Here is a 24,139-nt window from a genome sequence, read left to right on the forward strand (position 1 = left end):
GTTCCTTTCTTTTTCCTTTACTCTCTTCCCTTGTGATTTGATGACCTTTAGTATTATACTTAGATTCCTTTTCTCTTTTTCATATGTGTATCTGTTGTAGATTTTTGGTTCATGGTTAGTATGAGGTTTATAAATATCTATATTTGTCTGTCTCTAAGTTGATGATTTCTTAAATTCGAAAACATTCTAATCACCTTATGTTTCCCTGTACACATGTTTAATTTTGTAATGTCATATTTTACAATTTTTCATGTTTTGTATCCCTTAAATGCTCTTGTAGAGATAGATGAATTTACTAATTTTATCTTTTAATCTTCCTATTATGTTTTATAAGTAGTTAATCTACTACCTTTACTGTATGTTTGCCTTTACCAGTGAGGTTTTTTTCCTTTCATGATTTTTATACTTCTAGTTGTGGCCTTTTCTGCTTAGAGAAGTCCCTTTAACATTTCTTGTAAAACCAATTTAGTGGTGCTGAGTTCTTCAATCTTTTGCTAGTTGTGAAGCTCTATCTCTCCTTTGAATCTGAGTGATATCTTTGCTAGGTAGAGTATTTTTGTTTTTAGGGTTTTTTTCCTTTTTATTACTTCGAAAATATTGTGCCACATTCTTCTGGCAAGCAGAGTTTCTGCCAAAAAGTTAGCTAGTGGTATTATATTATAGTGTAACTGGTTGCATTTCTATTGTAGCTTTTATGTCTTTCTTGGATTTTATTATTATATAAGATATCCTAATTTTTGTGTATGCTTATCTCTTATAGAAAAGGCCACAAATGAGTATAACACTACAGAAGATTGGAGTCTTATTATGGACATATGCGATAAAGTTGGAAGCACTCCTAATGGGTAAGATGCCTAGTCATGTCATTTACCTAGTAAATGTCAAGGTGCTCAATAATCTATATCTCTTTTCCTGATGTAACTTTGAGAGGAAAGTGGGGTTTTGACTGTTTTCTTCTGGGGGATAAAAGTAAGGACATGCTGGCGGCTGGATTTATGATTAACACCATACTGAAAGAGCAAATAAAAAATTAACTGAAAACTTGAAATGTTAAATTGCATAATTAAAGCCTTGATACAATAGGGACACATGTTAACAGTGAATAGACTTATTATTTAGGAAATTGCCCTGTGAGTTAGACATGTTCAGTAATGAAGTAGATAAATATAATGATGTAGTAACAAAATATACTGAAAAGACTGTTCTGTGGTGAATAGGTAAGTGTAATAACATCATAGTGAAAAAGTGAATATAAATAAGGGTGCTTTGGGATAGAATGGGTTAGTCAAGCTGACCTGATTATACTTTAGAAGTTTAGAAGACTGACAAAAGCATTTGTTTTAGCATTACAGCTTTTCAAAGTACATTCATGAGTGTTTATATGTAAATATTTTAAGACTCTGTATCTTGTTATTTTTCCCCCAAGTAAGAATTTGCTATCTGAAAGCTAAGTCTGTCTTGAAGAGATGAAAAGATAATTTATATGATATTATCTCGTGTTGACTGACCTTTTTTGAAATGATTTGGCTCTTGATTTGGAATATACAACCTTTGCAACAAGCTTTTTTTTTAAAATTATGCAAGTCCATGAGCAAAAGTTTGAATAATGTCATTTTATTGATATATTTCCTTAATGAAATGAAGTTTGCAAGATTTTACTTTTAAAGGTATTTGGTAGCAGACGAGCTTTTTAACATTAAACGTTAAATAAATTTCTAACGTTTGAATTGAGTTTCTAAATACATAACCTTCTTTTTTTTTTTAAGAGCAAAAGATTGCCTAAAAGCCATAATGAAAAGAGTAAACCATAAAGTTCCTCATGTTGCTCTGCAGGCATTGACTGTAAGTGAAAGCCTTGTTATTTGGCCCAAATTTTAAATGTGTAGTTATTTCAGTAAATTAAGATAATATCTCAACATTTATATATTTATTTTTATTTTAATTAATAGCTTCTTGGGGCTTGTGTGGCAAACTGTGGAAAGATATTTCATTTAGAAGTATGTTCCCGTGATTTTGCAACAGAAGTACGTGCTGTGATAAAAAATAAGGTAAATTTTTAGAAGAGAAAAAATTTAAGTCATAAAAAATACATATATTGTATTATTTTAACTATATGTAGCATTAATAGAGTTGTATAATAAATGAAATCATTTTAGATAAATTTGAAATGAAAAAACTTCCTGTTCTAAAATTCAATGTTTGTATTTGTAGCATCAAAAACTGCTTTCCTCCAAAGCATATATATTAGTAATAATAGCTAATCTTTATTGCAGGTTAGTAAGCAGTCACTGCTTTAAGCATTTTATGTATGCTCTCTTGTTTAATGCTCTTGACAACCCTTAGAAGTTAGATTCTCTTTGTCATTCCTATTTTATAGATATAGAAACTGATAGAAGTTAAGTAACTTGTCTAAAGTTATGCAGCTACCAAGTGGCAAAGCTGAGGTTCAGATTCATGTTTCTGTGACTCCAGAGTCCAGACTAACCATCATTCTGTCCTAATTCCCAATAGAGATGGTGAGCAAAGGAGGCCTTTATTTTAGAGCAGGGTGGAGGGGGTCTTTGTGTTAGTGTTGTTATTAATTTGCTTATAATAGAAACTCTGAAGTACGGTTTTCATGTTATTACTGGCAGAAATCTCAGAATTTTAATTTATTTGATATAAAGTAATATAATATTGAGAACACTAAGAAAACATAGGAAAAATAACCTGTGAATAGAAAAGTTTCATTGTCATTATATAAAATGTAAAACATTGATGTTCAAAAAGGGTAATATTCTAAGAAACAGCTATATCTTAAAATATAAATAGGCATTTATCAAGTGCTTATCTAGGGTAAGTATTGCTGGACTTTTGTTGATGTTCATACAATTACAGAGAATTTTGGTGGTAATTCTCTTTGGTAAGTAATTCAGGTACGTATTTTAAGCATTTTTTTCTTTGCCTTTTCTTTGAAAGGCTCATCCTAAAGTATGTGAAAAACTGAAATCTTTAATGGTAGAGTGGTCAGAAGAATTTCAGAAGGACCCACAGTTTAGTCTAATATCTGCAACTATTAAATCTATGAAAGAAGAAGGAATTACTTTTCCTCCAGCAGGTTCTCAGGTAAGAGATTCATTCAGACTCATGGTTGACCCTATAGTATTTTGAAGGTATATGCTTTATATAAAAGCTAGGTGAAGTCTATCTGAATCAACATTACCCACTTCCACCTGACCCGTATCTTTCTAGCATAGTGCCTTATATTTAGTAGACATTGTAACTGAGTGAATTACTTCTACAGATGAGAATGTTGAGAAGTGAGTCAGCTGTGTATAATCTCTTTAATGCCACTCTGAGTCTAGAGTCATGCAAAAGGCATAGATGTGTGAGAGAACCCTTATGTTCAAGAAATGTATAGTCAGTTTGAAGGGTACAAACTGAGAAAAGGGTACATGTGAGAAATAACTAAATTATAAGTGATAAATATGGATGAAGGGTACAAAGACTAGATGGCAGGAGGGAAAGGTAACTAGAGGCTAGGATGGTGAAGAAGGTAAAGAGTAGAACTGTTAGACTGGAGTGTTTTTCAGTATGTAGAGAGGAGTAAAGAGGTCCTCAAAGGAGAAATGACGGGAACTGGTTCATGGACTTGAGAAAGCTCAAGACCTGTTTGTAGAAGAGTAAATATGCCTGGAGTGAATGGTTTAGTTTACATATAAGATGGGTTGAGTTGTAAGACTGGAAATTTATTTGGGGACATGGGAGATAGCTTTAGTAGGACAGGGGTGGAGGTAGGGATAATCAGTCACAGAGTAGATTGTTTATTTAGGTCTGTATGAGAAAAACACAACTGTATCTTGGGTTTTGCTCTCAGTGTCTCTTGTTCTCCAGTTAATATTAGGATAGGGAAGGAGACTAAGAGAAGCACTGCATACTTGTTTTAGACTATAGTCTGGAGACACAGAAAGAACCTTTATAATTGATCGGCCTAAGGGTTCAAGGTAGAATTTTGAGGTAGAATTCTTATAAAATGTTAGCATTTTCCTGCTCTGTCCTTTCTGCAGGTTATTCTCAAAAATCTGTGTTAAAGAACTGGTTGATGGTTTAGAATCTTTGGACACCTCTGTCTTCCATTCCTTTGAGCATGACCTCTGCTCTACCTGAAGAGCCACCACCTTCAGACACAATGAGTAGTAAAAGGAGCCTTAATATGTCTACCTAGAGCTACACCTGTTATCTGCATCCTCCCTCTTCTCTTTTCAGTCATCATCATGGCTTCTTGCTGCTGCTCCTCGTATAGCTCAGTGCCCACAGCAGTGTAGCAACTCTCACTGAATAAAAGACCTTAGACCATTGAGCAGAACTGCATTCAGGAAAGATTCACCTTTAAGTACCTTCTGTATGCCAAGTTCTGTGTCAGATACTAAGAATTATGCAAAATATAAGCCAGTTGTGCCCTTCGTGAGTTTATAATATTGTCTTGAAAATTCTGATGTTTTGTTTTAGTATTTGAAAACAGCTATTTAAAATTGTCATAAAGACCTTCACTTTTAAGTGAAACTCGTTACATCAGTTTTTTTTTTTTAATCAGCATGTGCGAGTAATCATAGAGCTTGTGTTTTCTTTGAAAGAGTAGTTGTGCTCATTTACTTTGTACATTTACAGACTGCCTCAGCCGCTGCCAAGAATGGGATGTCATCAAGCAAAAACAAAGAAGATGAAGACATAGCTAAAGGTAAAGAAAGGATCAAGCATGTGTAATTTAGTGTTGCTTAAAACATCCTTGACAGAATAATTTACGAAATAATTATAATTAAATTGGATTTACTTTTAGTATTTTACTGCAAATCTAAACACTAGTAAGGTCTACAGAGTAAGGGAAACAGTTGTCATGATATGAGAATAATTGAATTCATAATCCTTGTCAGTAATATGTATTTAATGTTCTACCTTTGGAGAGATTACATTTCACCTTTTCTTTAATGCCAAAGTTATGAGTCAAGCACAGAAATATGTTCATGGCTTGTCCTATATGGAAAGCTACCCATATTATAATGTCACAATCTGTTTGCTATAAAAATAATAGCTGCTGTATATGACAGACTGTGATAATAGAGAATGAGATGAGCAAAAACTTTATTTTAAAAAATATCATGATTCTCTGCCTGTCCCCTTTCCCCCGCAAGAAAACTGTTTAGCATTTAATTGGACAAATAAAATATTCACTTGATTTATTCTTATTAACTATTACATAATTTTTTAAGTTTAAAAAATCAGAATTAATTCTGGCGGTCTTGTTTTCTGCAATTTGATTTTTCAAACTAGCTATTGAATTATCATTGCAAGAGCAGAAGCAGCAGCACACAGAAACAAAATCCTTATATCCATCTGCAGAAATTCAGTTAAATAATAAAGTTGCAAGGAAAGTGAGAGCGTTATATGATTTTGAAGCCGTTGAGGACAATGAACTCACCTTTAAACATGGTGAAATTATTATTGTTTTGGATGACAGGTATGTTTAAAATTTTTATTTCTGGAATATTTTGAAGTTATTGAGTATAACGTCCTTAATTTAGAGTGCTGGATATTCAGCTTTTGACTTTGGTGTATTTAAATTGTAATAGAACCTTTTCTACCTTAGTTATTTTTTTCTAAAATTAGTTAGCCTGGGTAATATGAGTTTCTTATTTTTTTGTTAAATTTGATAATAAAGTATTCTTTATGCCTTGTATTAAAATTTTATTAAATAATATTGTGTATTATCACAGTTGGGAAACATAGAACTATTTAATTATCTGAATGCATTTACATTGGGGGTTACTGGCCAAAAAAAAAAAAAAACTTTCGGAAGAAATACAGCTATATTACCTTTGATCAGAGCAACCAAAAACTGTGCTTGGCTCCTCCCCAATTCTTAATCTGCTGCTGCCTCTCCCTCACAATTTCTCTATCACTTAAAGTTTTAATAAAGAATAGATCTATCTATATTGGGCCTAATTCTGTTTTACTTTGCTTTTAAAAGGAGATGATGGAATTTAGCACAAGAGTGAGACCTAACAGCTTGTTGCTATGAACAGAGATTGCAAATGTATTTGGTTTCCATTATAAATAACTTAGTAATGGAGTTCCTGTTGTGGCTCAGTGGGTCCCGAACCCTACCATTATCCATGAGGATAAGGGTTCAATCCCTGGCCTTGTTCACTGGGTTAAGGATCCAGCATTGCTGTGAGCTGTGGTATAGGTTGCAGACCCCGCTCAGATCTGGCATTGCTGTGGCTGTGGCATAGGCTGGCAGCTGCAGCTCCAATGTGACCTGGGAACTTCCCTAGCCTAGGAACTTCATATGCCGCCAAGTGTGGCCCTAAAAAGCAAAAACAAAAAAGTTAGTAGGGATAGTATATATATATATATATACACACACACACACACTTATATACATATATGCATATATATATGTAATTTTTTTATGGCTAGATACACAAAATGGTTTTACTTAGCTGCAGTCAATATTTATTGAGAAAATATTATGTAATATGCTGTGTTTATAATAAAAAATGAACGAGGACACAGTTCTTTCTTTATAAACCCTAGAAAAAAGTAAGAGAGTTAAAATTACTTTACAGGTAATTACGTGGGATGCGGGTTGTGAATGCCGTAAGTAATGCTGGGGTCCAGAAGAGAGCACAGTCACTCCTGTATAAGCTTCTAGGACAGAAGGCTTATCTAGGGGGGTCACTTTCAGGTGAACTTTGATTTTTGACAAGACAGGAAAATTTTTATAAGAAATTGAGAACAGGAAGATAAAGGTCTCTTACATTCTTAAACAGTCAAGCTAGCACTGGAAAAGCATTTTTTTCTCTTCTTTTTAAAATAATCATTTGGAGTGGAGCACATGAACCTTAAAGGAGAGTAAATACATATGAAGGTGAAGAGGTAGCACAGGTTCTGAACACTGACAGAAATGTCAGGCTTCTGAGTATAGTTTGAGTTAGCATATTTGTAAAAGAATTTAGGTTTACACTTCTCATACCCTTATACAAGTATAAAATTAGGAACATTTGTAAAATAAATAGAAAAAAACTATAAAATGACAAGTTAGTATTTTAAGATTTAAGCTTTGAACATTACTTTTATATAATAAGAAAAATTTCCAAAGTATATTACTCCTCACAGGTGAATACAATACTGATCTATGGCACAAGTACGTCATCATTTGGCTTTAGCAGGTCTGTCCTCTACAGTGCTGTGATGACGCAATTCTCTGATTTTGTCTTCTGAGATTGTTGTGATTCCTTCATACATATTATATCCCTTGATGTCATTTGGTGTTAAATATCCTTTATGGTCTTCAGGCTTGAAGTGAGTAAAGGGTTATGTTATTGTGGTGCATGTGCCTTTTCACTGACGTCTAATTAAAGCACAAATTCATTAAATAATTTAGACTCATAATACTGTTTTCAGTTAAGGGTTATTTCTGTGTAACTGCTAGGAGAATGCAGCACGAACATGATGGAACATGTAGTTGATTTCTGCTGTTTTGATGTTAGGAGACCCTAATCTTAAAATTGCCATAGATATGCTCGTCAACACGTACAAGTTAAATATTGTCGTTTTGGGTGATTGGTTATCACTGGTAAGATTTTATATGCAAATGCAAACGTGGGTATTAAATGGCAGTCTTAGATTAAAAGGTGGTCATCTAGATGATCTAGAATATAGCTGTATCCATTATTTTTATATTGCTTTTGAAACGAAAGTAGATATAAAATTTCACATATAGAACTTGAAGTCCCTTGAAAACACATTTTTCTTTGACTTCAGTTTACAAAACAGTGAGCTGATAGACAAGGCACATATTTCTTATTAATGGAGTATAGCAAAAAAGCTTTTCACTGCTTTATCTCGCCATTCCTTGTTTGTTCTGTATGTACCATTTCAAATAATAAGTGGAATTCTTGCAGTTCTAAAAATGCTGTGGTTGTGATTAGACCTCTATGGCATTGTGCAGTTGGTTCTCTCTGCCTGGAAAGCTTGTCAAAAGAGGCAAATACATTTAGCAGAAGAACTTTACTTGCAGGGCATGCAGGGGAGTCCAGGCTTCAGAAGGATGGCTCCCCAAATTGAAAAATAAGACAGGTATTTTGAGGAAAAGACCCGCACATGATTACCAGTGTTGTATGTTTGTGGTAGAAATAGCACTTTGCTCACATAATTTTCATATCCACAAAGGGCATCACCTATCTTTAGTCACTGTCATTGCAAAAGTCAGCAAGTTGTTTTAGTTAAGTCAGTAACTTAAAGAAGAGGCTCAGGTTTTCCTTTTATTGAGACCTAAAATGAGACAGGATAATTTTGGTTTTTGATTAAGTATGCACAGTTTTTTGTTTCTTTGTACTTTTATTTTCTTGCTTATCCATAATGCCAGCAGGGCAATTGTCATTTTTATTTCCATAGCCCTAATTTCCTTTTCCTCCTGGCAAGTGTCTTCTTAACCCTCAAAACCCATGTTAGATTTTCCATCCTATGAGAAGTCTGTCATTTCTTCTCAGCCTTTAGTTCCCCATAGAGTGAGGAGTTCCTTCTCGGTGCTCTTGACGCTTCCTGAACAGAAAGGATAGCATTTCTTTTCTTTTTTTTTTGTCTTTTTTTTTCTCTTTAGGGCCACACTTGTGGCACGTGGAGGTCTCCAGACTAGGGATCGAATCAGAGCTGTAGCTTCTGCCCTACACCACAGCCACAGCAACAACAGATCCAAGCTGCATCTGCAGCCTACACTACAGCTCACGGCAATGCTGGATCCTTAACCCACTGAGCAAGGCCAGGGATTAAACCCGCGTCCTCATGGATGCTAGTTGGATTAACCACTGAGCCACAACGGGAGCTCTGGATAGCATTTTTTTTTATACTGGATCATAGTTACTTCTTTTTTTTTTTTTTTTTTGGTCTTTTTAGGGCTGCACCCATAGCACATGGAGCTTTCTAGGCTAGGGGTCAAATCAGAGCTGTAGCTGCTGGCCTACACCACAGCCATAGCAACACCAGATCCAAGCCATGTCTGCAACTTAGACCACAGTTTATGGCAATGCTGGATCCTTAATTGCTGAGTAAGGCCAGGTATCGAACCTGAGTCCTCATGGATACTAGTCTAATTCGTTTCCACTGAGCTACCGTGGGAACTCCCATAGTTACCTCTTTACATGTCTCTCCCACCAGATGAGTTGATACTGAAGGGGGTCAGCACTTACATGGGTGGGAGGAGAAAACAAATCCCAGAAGGTGAAGCAAGATAACACATTCTTAGTTGGTAGGCGAGGGTTGAAAAATACTGCACTGGATTTTAAATTTCTTGAGGGCAGAAACTGTGTCTTAATTATCTTTGTAATTTCAGTGTTTAGCCTCTTTGGTAGGCTTTCATAAATGCTAGCTGAATAATCAGTATGTTGAAAGTAAAGTTTGTGTCATTTTTCACTCAGCTATAATATAGTCTCTTAATATAAAAAACTCATAAAGGTGGCATTTAAATTTTTCTTAACTATTAGACAGTTTATGTAAAATTTCTGAGTTACCTTAATTTAGGAACTTTAAATTGAATGATATTTGAATGAATATTCATAAACATTCCATAGAATCAACTGGTTGTCATATAAAGCTGAGTTAGGGCTGGGCAGGAGTCATGCTTCAATATACCATTTGGTTGTTTTGCCTACTTTGTTATTCTTCATCAAAGAGTTTACAGTAGTGGTTGGGAAGGAAATTACCCTACATTGATTAGTGGGGCCACTAAGAAAGTGGGACCAACATGGAATTTTTGATAGGTTCAAATAAAGTTCATGCATCCATTTCAACAGATTTGGGTTCTCTGCTTTATATAGAAATTCCTCTAATTTCAGAACTGTGGTTATCAGTGGGGAGAGGGAACAGGGGAAGGGCAAGGTAGGGTAGGAGATTAAGAGTTACATGTATAAAATAAGAAGATACAAGAATGTATATGGTACAGCACAGAATATGGTCATTAATTTATAATTAAATGGTATAACCTTTAAAAATTGTGAATCACTGTTGTACACTGAAATTTATATATAATATTGTGTATCAGCTACATCTCAATAATTAAAGTGTACCCCCCAAAAAAGTTCCTTTGAGTTCAACTTTTCCTTTTAAAATGGAAAGTTCAACTTAAAAAACATGCCTGTGGGAGAATTTTTCATCTTATGTGAACATCAGCAGATGTGATAGCTTAGAATTGTCAATACATCAATTATTTTCTGGTTTTAAGAATTTGGCTGATATTTAGCCTTTTGTATATCTTTGTGGTATTTTTTTAATGAAGTGGTGTTTTAGAATCATAGTAGTTAATTCATTCTGAAGTTTCATCTTTAAGAATGCTCATTCAGGAAATTCTCTTGTGGCACAGTGGGTTAAGGACCCAGGATTGTCACTGCAGCAGCTTGAGTCACTGCTGTGGTCCAGGTTCAATCTCTGGCCTGGGAACTTCCACACGCTGCAAGCATGGCCCAAAAAAAGTGCCTACTCAGTCAGACTCACAGATAGAAAGAATAAACTAGTCATTACCAGAGAGAAGTGGATGTCAGGGGTAGTATAGGCATGGGGCAGTGGGAGGAACAAACTATTGGGTGTAAGATAGGCTACAGGGGCATATTGTACAACACAGGGAATATAGCCAATATTGTGTAGTAACTGTAAATGGAGTGTACCCTTTAAAAATTGTATAAAAATTTTATGGAGTTCCCGTCGTGGCTCAGTGGTTAACGAATCTGACTAGGAACCATGAGGTTGCGGGTTTGATCCCTGGCCTTGCTCAGTGGGTTAAGGATCCGGCATTGCCGTGAGCTGTGGTGTAGGTGGCAGACGCAGCTCGGATCCTGTGTTGCTGTGGCTCTGGCATAGGCCGGCGGCTACAGCTCCGATTCGACCCCTAGCCTGGGAACCTCCATGTGCTGCAGGAGCAGCCCAAGAAATGCAAAAAGACAATAAATAAATAAATAAATAAAAATAAAATAAAAATTGTATAAAAATTTAAAAAAAATTTTAAAGAATGCCTACTAAGTCAAATTTTTAGAAAAGACTGGACAAAATTACCATTTCCAGATTCTATGTGTATTTACAAAATCCAAAAGAATTAATGATCAAACTATTAAAACTGGTAAAATTCATCTAGGTTGTTGGTTTTTTTTGCTCAGTATGCAAAAATCAGTGGTGTGCTTTAATCACAACTCTTTAAAAAATGTAATATCATTCTCAATAGTAACAAAATTTATGAATAATCTGAGAATAAATAGAACTAACAAAGCTATCTAAGGACTTGAAATTATAAAGTATTTGAAGGATGTAAAGGAATATAAATATGTGTAATATATAAATGTAAATGGAGAGAGCTACCATGTTTATTATGGTGGAGAAACCTTAATATTGTAAAGACTTAATTTTTCCAATATTAATGCATAAATTCAGTGCATTTCCAATTAAAAGCCCAATAGGACTTTTTTTTTCCCAGAGAACTTAAAAATATTTTAATTTTAACATTAATATGGAAAATGTGAAGCTATACAGTAAATAAAGAAGGTACTTTCCCTGACTAACATTAGGACATATTAACAAGCTATAGTAAATAAATATGTAGATTACTGCAACAAAATGGAATCCAAAAATAGGCTCATGAGCAGATAACAGCTTGTTCTTTGAAAGATAAGCTATCATAAATCAATAGAAAAAGTGATGTACTATTAATTTTGCTGGGATGAATGGCTTGGTTTAGCTTCACATAGTACATACAGTTTCATTCCAAATACAGACCTAAACATGGAGAGGGATATAAAAGAAAATGTGAAACTATTAAACAATTATATAGGAGAATAGATTTAGGAATTCCAGGATAGAGGAATGTTTCTTTTTTTACAAAGTGTAAACCAGAAAGTTTGCTAAATTTGATTACAGGAACAGACAACAACATGCAGTAAGAGAAATCATAAGCGTATGCTGAAAGACAGTGACAATTTGAGAGAAGGTATTTGCATAATCCAGATAAGCAAATGCTGTTCAGAATATGTAAGGAATTCCTACATGTCCATGAAAAGAGACAACCCATTGGAAAAAGAAAAATGGACAGAAGATATGAAGGAGCAGTTTACAGAAGAGGCACCCTGGGCAGCCTGTAAACTGTGGATGCTTGGCAGTGCCAATGAGCACAGCAGTGAGAGATGATTTCTCCTCTGTGATATCAAGTGTTACTTGGACACTTCTGCTCAGGTGTGAGCGAAAATGACATTCCCACATGCCACTGAGGGAAAGGGGGATAGTGAATTGCCACAACCACTTTAGGGAGCATTTGGTAGTACTAGTAAAATGGAAAATGCTTATGTTCTGTGGCCCAGCAAGTCCATGTCTGTGAATAAGCCTGGAGAATTGTTGCATGTGTACCCTGAAATCTAGAATGATTATTACCCCAACCTTTAATAAGGGTGAAAGACTGGAAATAATCGAAATGTTCGCCTGCATGAATCATCCATATTTGTGTGATCTTTAAAAGGAATAAACAAGATATGAAAGGTATTAACAAAAAATTTAAAGGCTCAATAATGATTAACATTTATAGAGGTGGCTCTAGATATATAGAGATACATAGATATTTGTGTAATAGAGTTTATATTTACGGTAACCGGTAACCGAATAAAATACACACTTGAAGGAAGGCGGCATACCAACTCAGCGGTGGCCGTATGATGGATGAATGTTGATAAAGGAAATCTCAGTGCTATCTGTAATGTTCGGGTTTTTTAAAGATCAGAATCAAATGTAAGTTACTAATTCATTCTAAATTTAAGTATGGGAGTATGCATGTTTATTTGTGCTTTTCTATGTCTCTTAAGTTTAAGAAGACCTACTTTTATTTTTTTTTGTTGTTTTTTATTTTTTGCTTTTTAGGGTGGCACCTGTGGCATATAGAAGTTCCCAGGCTAGGGGTGAAATTGGAGCTGCAGCTGCTGGCCTATGTCACAGCCACAGCAATGTTGGATCCAAGCCACCTCCCTGCAACCTACACCACAGTTCACGGCAACACCAGATCGTTAATCTACTGAGCAAAGCCAGGGATGGAACCCGTATCCTCATGGATACTAGTTGGGTTTAACCCACTGAGCCACAATGGGAATTCCCTAAGACCTATTTTTAAATATAGTGGGATTTGAACTAGTATTTCCAAAGTAGGCTAAATTTAATTTTTATTTTAATTACTCTTTACACTAATGTACTGAAATACAGAGTAGCAAATGACATTTTTGTATTACATTTTCAGTGATGCCAATTGGTGGAAAGGAGAAAATCACAGAGGAATAGGACTCTTCCCATCTAATTTTGTAACAACTAATTTAAACATAGAATCTGAGGCAGGTAAGTTAAAACTTAGGGAAGATTAAATCTACTGAAGTTTTTTGAACTTAAATTTTATGGTTCAGTTTGGAATATAAAGTAGATTGGCATTTTACCGTTGTTTTAAGTCACTTATTTATAGGCAATACAATTTAACCTACTTCTTACCAGGTTAAGGGGTTAACTTTTCCCAGGTCATTTCCAAGAGTTATTTCCTTATTGTATTTTAAATCATTTGAGTGTTAATATACATAGGTACATGTAAGGCATTAAAATGTACATGCAAGGCATTAAAATGTACATAGGTACATATAAGGCATAAAATATGAATGTAAGTATTTAAATCAACCTAATTATGGTTTCAGAGGCAGTTTGCATTTGTTCAGTACAAAGGATATTTTTTTTATTCATCACTGAAGCACAGTACCAAAGTGGGTAGGTGGTGGGGTGGAGGTTGGAAGACTGGTTGACAAGGGCTGAGTGTGATTACAAGGGGTTAGGAGTGCTCTTAAGTTTTAGGCTTTTCCTCACCTTAATTTGATTCTAAGGAACACAGAATAATAACAAAATAATGTGATCAAGACAGTAGGTTCCTAATTCAAATCTTCTAAACTCCACTCAGTTTTGCAGCCCTGTGGCTGCAAATTCTCAGCTGCTGCCAAACATGCTGAAAAAGCTCCCATTTCTTAGGCAGGCTGGGGGTTGGGTGGAACTGAGTGTAAAGAACAGCTATTAATAATGCCATTAATGGTGAGGACCAAAAATAAAATTACTCAGTAGTGTGTCAGTATTAATTTATCAAGTGTTGTGCAGAATCCTTTGCTTGCACTGTTTTAGTTAATTCTCACAAGTCTTTGAGATGGGTACTTTTGTTACTGCATTTTAAGGATAAGGAAACTGAGGTTGAACTTAACGTGGCTAGTAGATGATAGAGCTAGGATGCTAAGGTCAACCAGTCTGCCATTAGATTATACCTGTACTGACTCACTCCTGGACATATTACAGCTAATCCTTATAGTTCTAGAGAAAGAACTTCAGTTGAAATCTCTCTGCATTGTGTTTAACATCATCTTTGTATGGGTGGAGTGATGCATTCAGTTAAAATGAAATTGAGATGAATACTGAGTACTCTGCCAGTATTTATACTTTTTATTCCTCTCGTCTGACTCTGTAAGTAGGTATGAAGATTGAAGACATTGGTTTTAATAACTTGATAGACCATGCCCAAGGAGTCCTATACGAGTGATTTCCCCTTGGCATAGACTGAAGAGATTGAGTGGCAGTTGTATAAAATGTCCTGGGTTTTCAGAAAATCCTCATGTTATGCTGAGCTCTACTCCTTAGGGCATATATGAATGACAGATATATGAAATGAGTAGCTAACTGTTTTGGACTTAAAAATTCTTTGGTTATATAGATTTTTATTATGATTTCATTTCTACCAAAGTTTACTTTGTTAAAATATAGTTCATTATATCAGTACTACATTGAGCATTTAAATAGTTTTCTGGAGTTCCCATCATGGCGCAGTGGTTAACGAATCCGACTGGGAACCATTAGGTTGCGGGTTCGATCCCTGCCCTTGCTCAGTGGGTTAAGGATCCAGCGTTGCCGTGAGCTGTGGTGTAGGTCGCAGACGCGGCTCAGATCCTGTGTTGCTCTGGCTCTGGCGTAGGCTGGCAGCTACAGCTCCGATTCGACCCCTAGCCTGGGAACCTCCATATGCTGCGGGAGGGGCCCAAGAAATGGCAAAAAGACAAAAAAATAAATAAATAAATAAAATAAATAAATAAATAGTTTTCTATATATTTTTAAGTTATTTTTCAGTCCTCTCTTTATGAAAAGTTTTTTTGTGCGTGTGTTGCTTTAACTATTATCAGAGTTAGGTTGAAATCAAATAACCTTTTTGTATATATCAAAAATAATTTTGTATAGCCAGGAAAGAATGTAAGAGTTAATTCTTAAATTAGCTAACTAGATAATATTCTGTCTACTCTCTTACATATTTGTTTACCCTATTGATAACAGTGTTCAAGAAAGTGCCTGTAATGACAGTCCCCATTAATATTGCTTACTTGTTCCACTAGAATATAAGTTCCATCGGAGCAGAGATTCTAGTTTGTTTTATTCATTAGTGTATTTCCAATGCTTAGAACAATAGTAAGGGCTAAATAAATAGTTGTGGCATGAATGAATGAACGTATGTAATAATGTGTATTGATTATGAAATGTGATGATTATTCAAAGGCTTTCCTTTTTTTTTTCTTATGGATGATCACGGGCTACTTATAAATTAATGATTAATACACCAAAGTAGTTGCTGAGAAACTTAAAGTTTACTTTATTTCCGTAGCAGCTGTGGACAAATTGAATATAATTGAGGAGGAGGAGGAGGAAAATAAGAAATCAGAGCCTGAGCCTGTTTATATAGATGAGGTAGAGTCCTTCTTTTGTTTAATGGTTAAACTATCAAGATTTTTAAAATGTATTGTCCTTGAGAATGCTTCAAAGAGTAAATTTTATATTCATTGAAATTAAAACTCTTTGTAAAGTATCCTGTTAACTTTTTTAGGATAAAATGGATAGAGCCCTGCAGGTACTACAGAGTATAGATCCAACAGATTCAAAACCAGACTCCCAGGACCTCTTGGACTTAGAAGGTACTAAGTGAATATTAGGGATCACTTTAATGTTATTGAATGTTTTAGCTATTCATAATGTCTTAAATTTCTTCTACCTTGGGTTGCTTCCAGAGATTAGAAATCTCTAAAGGGAAATAGACTAGTATAGTAAAATAGTAAACATATTACTTGGAAGGTGTTGCTCCAACCCTCCTATCCTGTTCAATAAGGAAGTATTTACTTTTCCATAAGCCCATTAGTGAAATTTGCAGTCCAAAAAAGGACAGAATTAAAAATAACAGCATATTAAATTAATCGAGTCAGAATGTTAGAAATTCTCATTCCTCTTTTAGTTCTCTTGTATCAAAGTTATACATGATCTGTGTTAACTTTGTAATATAATCATTTGATGCATGCTGGTGTATCTTTTTAGTCTCCGAGAAGTTTGAAGCAATTAAAATAAATGTTGTTATGCCTTTTTTAATCCATTGGGAGAACAATCTCTGTGATAAATGGATAAATACTATTAAATTTTTTAATAGAAGAAAGTCTGGTTATGAATCTAGATTATTGTGCTATTAATTGTATCAGTGTTTACATTTAGACATATATAAAATGTTTAATTTTGAAATGGCTTAAAATAAGTAAAAAGTGTTCATATCTATTATGTACATAATTATATATTTTATATTCTATCACTCAAATTCATTTTATTCTAGCTAATAATAGTTTTCTAGATATTTTTAAGATTTTTGAGGTAATTCCAAATTTCAGTGTACTGTAAACACACTTCCAGAGGACATGGTGGGATTTCTGTTCTGATTTTGACTTTGTCCTGGTCCCATGACATTAATATTGGTACTGAATAGAATTAAAGTAAGGTCTTTTATATTCCTTTCTCTGGTGTAAACTTAATTCTCTATGTATTTTGCATGGTGTTGCACATTGGTGCTCTAGTGTTAAAAGTTACTGAAACTGACTTAAACTGGTTTTTAGTTTCCAGATTTTAAAATATTTTTGTATTTACAGACATTTGCCAACAGATGGGTCCAATGATAGATGAAAAACTTGAAGAGATTGATAGGTGAGATTCTTCATGCAGCAAGTAACAAGTTTAATTTTCTTATGTTTACTTGGTTTTGGCAGAATTTTAAGCTAGGGAGTTTTTGTGAAACTGTTTAATCTTTTGAAATTGTTTCTGTTTCCAAAACTCTTACATACTGATAGCAGGATGGTACTTTTAATTTCAGTAGCTATTTTTTTAATGGCAGTAGAGTATACATAGAACAATGGACTCCTGTGGTATATGGAAGTTCCCAACCTAGGGGTTGAATTGGAGCTGCAACTACTGACCTACGTCATAGCCATGGCAACACCAGATCCAAGGGTATCTTCAGCCTGCGCTGCAACTTGCAGAAACACCGGATACTTAACCCCCTGAGTGAGGCCAGGGATCAAACCTGCATCCTCTTGGAAACTACATTGGGGCCTTAACCTGCTGAGCCACAGTGGGAACTCCTGGATTCCTGTTCTTAATGGTGCCAGTGTTCATTTTCTTACTTGGGCTGGAGTGGAGGGGTAATGAATAATGAAAGGGAAAGTTGTTGAATACAGCACAAAATGAGAATAGGGCTCTTAAGCAAGCATTACCTTGTTTATATAATGAGAAGTAGTGTTTGTGAAGCTTTCAAATGAAATGTCCTTTGTATTTCTGACTCTAAAGCCAGTGTGCATACCTTCTCTTCTCATATTTCTTCCTTGTATTTCTCTTGTCCTTTTAAATTTCATTATCCCATCTAGTCTTACTCTTCTTAGGAATAGTAGCACTAAAGAACAGACTGTTAGGGTTTCGAGCTTCTATCTTAGTTTTGCCTCCTCCTCTTATTCTTCTGAACTTTAATCTGAAGTCAGAAGGAGTTGGTGTTTAGTGTTCCCTCATCATTCCATTCTAGAGTCTGTTTACTGAACTTGTGTACCAAACAGTACAAGGAGAGCAGGAACTGCATAGCTCAGTAAAGCTGGGGAAAAGTTTCAAAAAAAGAAAAAAAAAAAAAAGAACTGGAATTACTCCTTATCTGCCTTTACCAGAGTGGTAACAGCAAGATTTTTTCAAGTCACTGAAAATTGTAATCTTGTTCCCTGGGACATTTTGTTTTTGTTTTTGTTTGTTTTTGTGGGGGGTTGGATTGTTTTTAAGTTTTATTGACGTATAGTTGATCTACAGTGCTATGACAATTTCTGCTGTACAACAAATGGACCCAGCTACACATACATACACATCCATTCTTTTTCAGATTCTTTTCCCCCTGGGGTATTATTTTGTAAATTCATTTTCATTTTTTTACGGAAATGAAAAATAAATCCCTGTTGTAATAAGTGAAACAATTGTAGTAGTTTCATCATATTTTATTGGTGTTATTTTGGAGAAAGCATTGAATATCTACTTATACATCTCTTTGGTTTCAGTGCAGGCATGTTAATAATGGTCAGTGAATAATCAAATGGGAGAAGATTAAAAAGAAAAATGGTCAGTGTTACATTAGCTGTGGCTGGGGTGCAATTATATAAACCTTTCTGGAGCCTAAAAATAATCCATATCTTTTAACCTAGCAATTTCAGGCCTATGCCAAATACATAAATATATATGCAAAGATTTAGCTCTTAGAGTATTTTTCATAGTGTTATTTATAACAACAAACTTGAAATTAACTAAAATGTCTTTCAGTATGAGATTGGTTTAAAAAATTATACATCCACATATTCTACAATAAAAAGCAGTGTCATTGACAAATATCTATGTAAGGATGTCATACTACATAGTGAGAGAAAGAGAACATATGACAGTATAGTTTTATTTTTGTTTTATTTATTTATTTATTTTTTGGCCCCCCCCCTTTTTTTTTAGGGCCACACTCAATGACATATGGAAATTTCCTGGCTAGGGGTCAAATCCGAGCTAATGCTGCCAGTTACAGCCACAGCCACATGGGATCTGAGCCACATCTGCAACCTACACCACAGCTCACAGCAACGCCAGATCCTACGCCAAGGATGGAACCCACATCATGGATCCTAGTTGGGTTCCTTAACTGCTGAGCCATGAAGGGAATTCCCTAGTTCTATTTTTGTTGATAAAAAGAATATTTTCAGGGGAAATGGTCTAGAACAATTAAAAATTACAGTGATTATTTCTTCCTTTGTCTTTTTTTTTTTTTTTTAGGGCCACACCTGCGGCATATGGAGATTCCCAGGCTAGGGGTCCAGTTGGAGATGAAGCCACCGGTCTATACCACAACCACGGCAACTCGAGATCCAAGCCGCATCTGTGACCTACACCACAGCTTACAGCAACGCCGGATCCTTAACCCACTGAGCGAGGCCAGGAATCGAACCCTCGTCCTCATGGATGCTTGTCAGGTTCGCTAACTACTAAGTCACGAGAACTCCTAGAGTGATTATTTCTGATATGAGTTAATTATTTGAGAGCTCACCTGTTAACCAGTTTTCTCTTCAATTTCAGTTTCTGAATAGGCCAGGTGGCATTTTCTATTCCATGCCCACTGACTGCAGATGCAGCTTCTCTTCTGGAAAATACTTACTGTTCTTCAACAAATTCTTATTGACTATTTACCCTTCTCAATCACTCAGAGATGAATAAAATATTCTTTCATCCCTTGAATGGATCATCATCAGTTTGTTTTTCCTAATAAGGAAAGCTTTACTGTCAGAATATTAAGTTTTACATTTCATTTCTATCTGTCATTGTACAGAATGAAATTTTGTAGCATTTATCATACTAGGAAATTATATGTAAATCACTCCAAAAAAAGTATAGGTAGAGTTATTGAAGAGAGATCTGTAGTCTGAACTTAACTATGTTCCAGGCTGTTCTAACAGTCTTTCCTACTGCCTTCCAAAAGTCATTTCCTACCGTCTCAGTCAAATGGCCCTTTTCATCCTTCTCCTGTGTACCCTTCTCATTCCTTTTGCTTGCCTTAATTCATGCGGCTCCATGGACCTGACGTAGGCTTCCTTTTTTGCTTGGCCTATCCATCTGTCCTCAGATGACAGCTTAAGTCCTAGCTTCTCCATAAAGCCTTTTCAGTCAGATTAATCTCCTCTAAACTTTTCTTTTCCCTGTTTCATTTATTTATTTATTTTTAATTTAAAAATTTTATTACTCAATGAATTTATTACATTTATACTTGTACAATGATCATCACAATCCAGTTTTATAGGATTTCCATCCCACAACCCCAGCGCATCCCCCCAACCCCCCGAACCGTCTCCTTTAGAAACTGTAAGTTTTTCAAAGTCTGTGAGTCAGCATCTGTTCTGCAAAGATGGTGTCCTTTTTTCAGATTCCACATGTCAGTGAAAGCATTTGATGTTGGTGTCTCATTGTCTGACTGACTTCACTCAACATGATAATTTCTAGGTCCATCCATGTTGCTAAAAATGCGAGTATTTCGTGCCTTTTAATGGCTGAGTAATGTTCCATTGTATATGTACCACATCTTCTTCATCCACTCCTCTGTTGATGGACATTTAGCTTGATTCCATGTCTTGGCTATTGAAAATAGTGCTGCAGTGAACATCGGAGTACATGTGTCTTTTTGAGTCATGGTTTTCTCTGGATAGGTGCCCAGGAGTGGGATTGCTGGATCAAATGGTAATTCTATTTTTCGTTTTCTGAGGAATCTCCATACTGTTTTTCCACAGTGGTTGCACCAATTTACAGTCCCACCAACAGTGTAATAGAGTTCCCTTTTCTCCACACCCTCTCCAGCACTTACTGTTTGTAGACTTTTTGATGATGGCCATTCTGGCTGGTGTAGGGTGGTACCTCATAGTGGTTTTGATTTGCATTTCTCTAATGATGAGTGATGTTAAACATCTTTTCATGTGTTTTTTGGCCATCTGTATGTCTTCTGTTTCATTGAACTTTGCATTCAATTATATGCTGTCTTATATCATTTGCTATTTTTCATGTTCTTAGCCTTGTCTCCCTAATAGAGTACAGTTTTTTTGAAGGGGAGAACTATGCCTTCTGCCTAGTTTCTCTGTCCCAGGATAGTTCAGTCAAAATTTGTTACTGCTTTGGGATCATGTCTCATATCCTCGAAGGTGATCACAAGTGGGCGAAGTCATCCTGCCCTTCTGTGTTCTCCTGGTGTTTCATCAGCATGCTGGGTTATGTGGACCAGCTGCCTAGGGTTGATTCTTAGTGTCACATTTGTTAGCATGGACACTAATTTTTGAAGCTTCCTATGTGATTTGCAACTACCATTTCTGAAAATAGAATTTGACCTCCTTTTTGCAGTCACACATGCAAGAGAGGAACCAGCTGTTTTTATTTGTTTCAGACATAATAGTCTTTGATAGAGAAAGGTGGTAAGTCCTGATAGGACTCAGTCCAGGTCATGTATTTGGTTGCCCTGGGTCTGAATGCCTGTTTCTGCCTCTTGTGTCTTGAGTCTCTCTGTGTACACACACACACACACACACACACACACACACACACACAGAGCTACATTTAGTTAGCAGACGTGTTTTAGGCCAGATAAAGTGGCTGTTTAACTTTTATGACTTTGTCAGTTTCAAAGGGAATTCTTTATTACACTCAGGGAAACAGATATAACTGTACCAAATCAAAAGGACTTGCTTTGTAGTTCCTTTGGCAGAGTTGAAGAAGCAAATTTGAAAATATTCTTATTTGGACCTGGTTTCACTCAACTTTTTCAAAAGAAACCAATGAACAATCAGTAGAGACTAGTTTATGTAGTTATGTATGGGTTTTGTTCGCTTTTAAAGGAAAATTATTATTATTATTATTATTTTTGTCTTTTAGGGCCACACCCGTGTCCTATGGAATTTCCCAGGTTAGGGGTCTAATTGGAGCTGTAGCCACTGGCCTACACCACAACCATAGCAACTCAGGATCCAAGCCACATCTGCAACCTACCCCACAGCTCATGGCAATACTGGATCCTTAACCCACTGAGCGAGGCCAGGGATCGAACCCGCAACTTCATGGTTCCTAGTCACATTCGTTTCCACTGCACCATGACAGGAACTCCTTAAAGGAAAATTATTAATTTTCTTTTAGTTGATCCTTTCATGAGTATAAGCAAATGAAAATGTATGTGGTTTTGTTTGTGAATGTGCTTTTATCTCATTCATATTGCACTTCATAATACGCTCTGGGCCTTGCCTGAGTGAGTACTTTTTTCTACTGAGGTTTTTAATTAAGGCTGGTGTTCTTCCTAAATTAGAAATTACTCTTCTTTGTAATTGAATTTTCAACAGAAACCTGTAATAGAAGAAACAAAACTTTCAATAGTGCCAAAATTCTGAGTCGACTGCATTTTACTAGATGTGGAAAGGACTTTCCCTATTTAGAAGTCATATCAGAATGATGCTGGGAGTTCCCTGGTGGCTAAATGGGCTAAGGGTCTGGCATGGTCACTGCTATGGTTTGGGTCACTGCTGTGGCATGGGTTCAGTCCCAGGCCTGGGAACTTCCACATTGCCATGGGCTTGGCCAAAAAAAAGAGTCAAATTAGCCCAGTCATTACATAAATTAAATACTTCCTCCTCCCATTTCCCCCTTTTGAATGTTCTTCTATAGTATATTAAAAAAACCTTTTATGAATAGAAAATGTGCTAAATTTAAAACAAATTTATGTTACTAAGTATGTCCTTAAAATTTTTGAAGAGTAGTAACATACTTTTCTTCTGTATCAGGAAGCATTCAGAATTGTCTGAATTGAATGTAAAAGTCTTGGAGGCTCTGGAACTGTATAACAAGTTGGTGAATGAATCTCCAGTATATTCAGTCTATTCAAAGCTACATCATTCAGGACATTACCCACCTTCATCAGCTGGGGTTCCAGTGCAGGTGAGCATGTTTTTTGAGAACATCGTTCAAAATTTAAAAATTTTTTCAATTAAAAAATTTGCTTTTGGAGTTCCTGCTGTGGTGCAATGGGTTAATGTATCCAGCTTGTCTCTGTGGAGTTGCCAGTTCGATCCCCAGCTCAGCACAGTGGGTTAAGGATCTGGTGTTGCTGCCAGCTGTGACGTAGGTTGCAGATGCGGCTCGGATTTGCTCTCTGGCCTGGGAGCTTCTTTATGCCGTGGCTGTGGCTGAAAAAGGAAAAAAGTATTTTAAGGGATAGTATTAAAATTTCTGTGGTCCATGAATAAAATTTTAAACTTCATCTTTGTCAAAAAAAATGTTGGCTAAATAATTAATGTTCATATCAGAATGATGCCAGGAGTTCCCTGGTGGCTAAATGGGCTAAGGGTCTGGCATGGTCACTGCTATGGTTTGGGTCACTGTTAGTTCATTTTTAACATAATAAAGAGCCCCATTAACTACATGAGGGGAGTTCTGCTTTTCATAAGCTTTTGTAAATACAAGCATAAATCCTTTATGTAAGTATAAATTCCTTTTGTAAGTGTAAAGTATAAATCCTTTGATTTAGAACAGTGCCTGGCATATCAGAAGTCTTCCAGATGAGGTACTGATGCTATTCCTATTGCTCAGCAAGCAAAATTGGACATGTCTTTTAAATTTCTTTGACTTATGTGATTACTAAAAGGCTTATTGAATTTATTTTGTTCTTAGATCATGGTCTATATTTTCATAGATGCATAACTCAAATTGTTCAAAATCTATGCATGATGAGGATATGATGCAAGCCTGTACATTTAGGTTCCATGAGTAGTTCATGAACAGCATCTCTTCCAGGACTTACACCTCTTCTGTGCTTCCCAGCTAAAGTGAATATTTGTATTGATGAGTATCCGGTATTCTGAAGCCTTTTTCAAATTTCAGCCAGTTAGGGGTTGAATTCAGAATGAGCTTGGATGAACAAATTTCATATTGATTTATGATAAGTGGTATGTAAAAGATTGTGTGGAGGGGACACCAAGGAGAAAAGTTAAAATGTGGATGCATAATCTAGATGACTTGACACAACATAATTGTTATGTAAAAAAAGAATAGTTACCATGGTAACTGTCAGACAAGATACATTTATCAAATATGCCATGCCTCGAACTTTTGAAAATGAAGAACATATGAGAGTAGAAAGGATTTCTGGGTGCAAAAGACAGCTGGAGTTTATTCAGTGTTGCTTCTG

General features: G+C 35.6%; 1 protein-coding gene across 4 annotated transcripts in view; it reads left to right on the forward strand.

The window, feature by feature from the left end:
• Positions 1–24,139, forward strand: part of STAM2 (signal transducing adaptor molecule 2) — a 50,788-nt gene that overhangs the window by 22,965 nt on the left and 3,684 nt on the right. For 3 of the 4 annotated variants that reach the window (XM_047771918.1, XM_047771921.1, XM_047771920.1), the window contains 11 exons: positions 761–845; positions 1,767–1,842; positions 1,950–2,048; positions 2,959–3,105; positions 4,648–4,717; positions 5,308–5,494; positions 13,295–13,389; positions 15,722–15,804; positions 15,941–16,028; positions 17,019–17,073; positions 22,737–22,890. In XM_047771918.1, the coding sequence (XP_047627874.1) occupies positions 761–845; positions 1,767–1,842; positions 1,950–2,048; positions 2,959–3,105; positions 4,648–4,717; positions 5,308–5,494; positions 13,295–13,389; positions 15,722–15,804; positions 15,941–16,028; positions 17,019–17,073; positions 22,737–22,890 (1,139 nt within the window). The remainder of the gene's footprint in view (positions 1–760; positions 846–1,766; positions 1,843–1,949; positions 2,049–2,958; positions 3,106–4,647; positions 4,718–5,307; positions 5,495–13,294; positions 13,390–15,721; positions 15,805–15,940; positions 16,029–17,018; positions 17,074–22,736; positions 22,891–24,139) is intronic. The other variant, XM_047771919.1, reaches the window with a different exon arrangement.

Source organism: Phacochoerus africanus, chromosome 3, assembly GCF_016906955.1.
Source record: "Phacochoerus africanus isolate WHEZ1 chromosome 3, ROS_Pafr_v1, whole genome shotgun sequence".
NCBI classification, from domain to species: domain Eukaryota; kingdom Metazoa; phylum Chordata; class Mammalia; order Artiodactyla; family Suidae; genus Phacochoerus; species Phacochoerus africanus.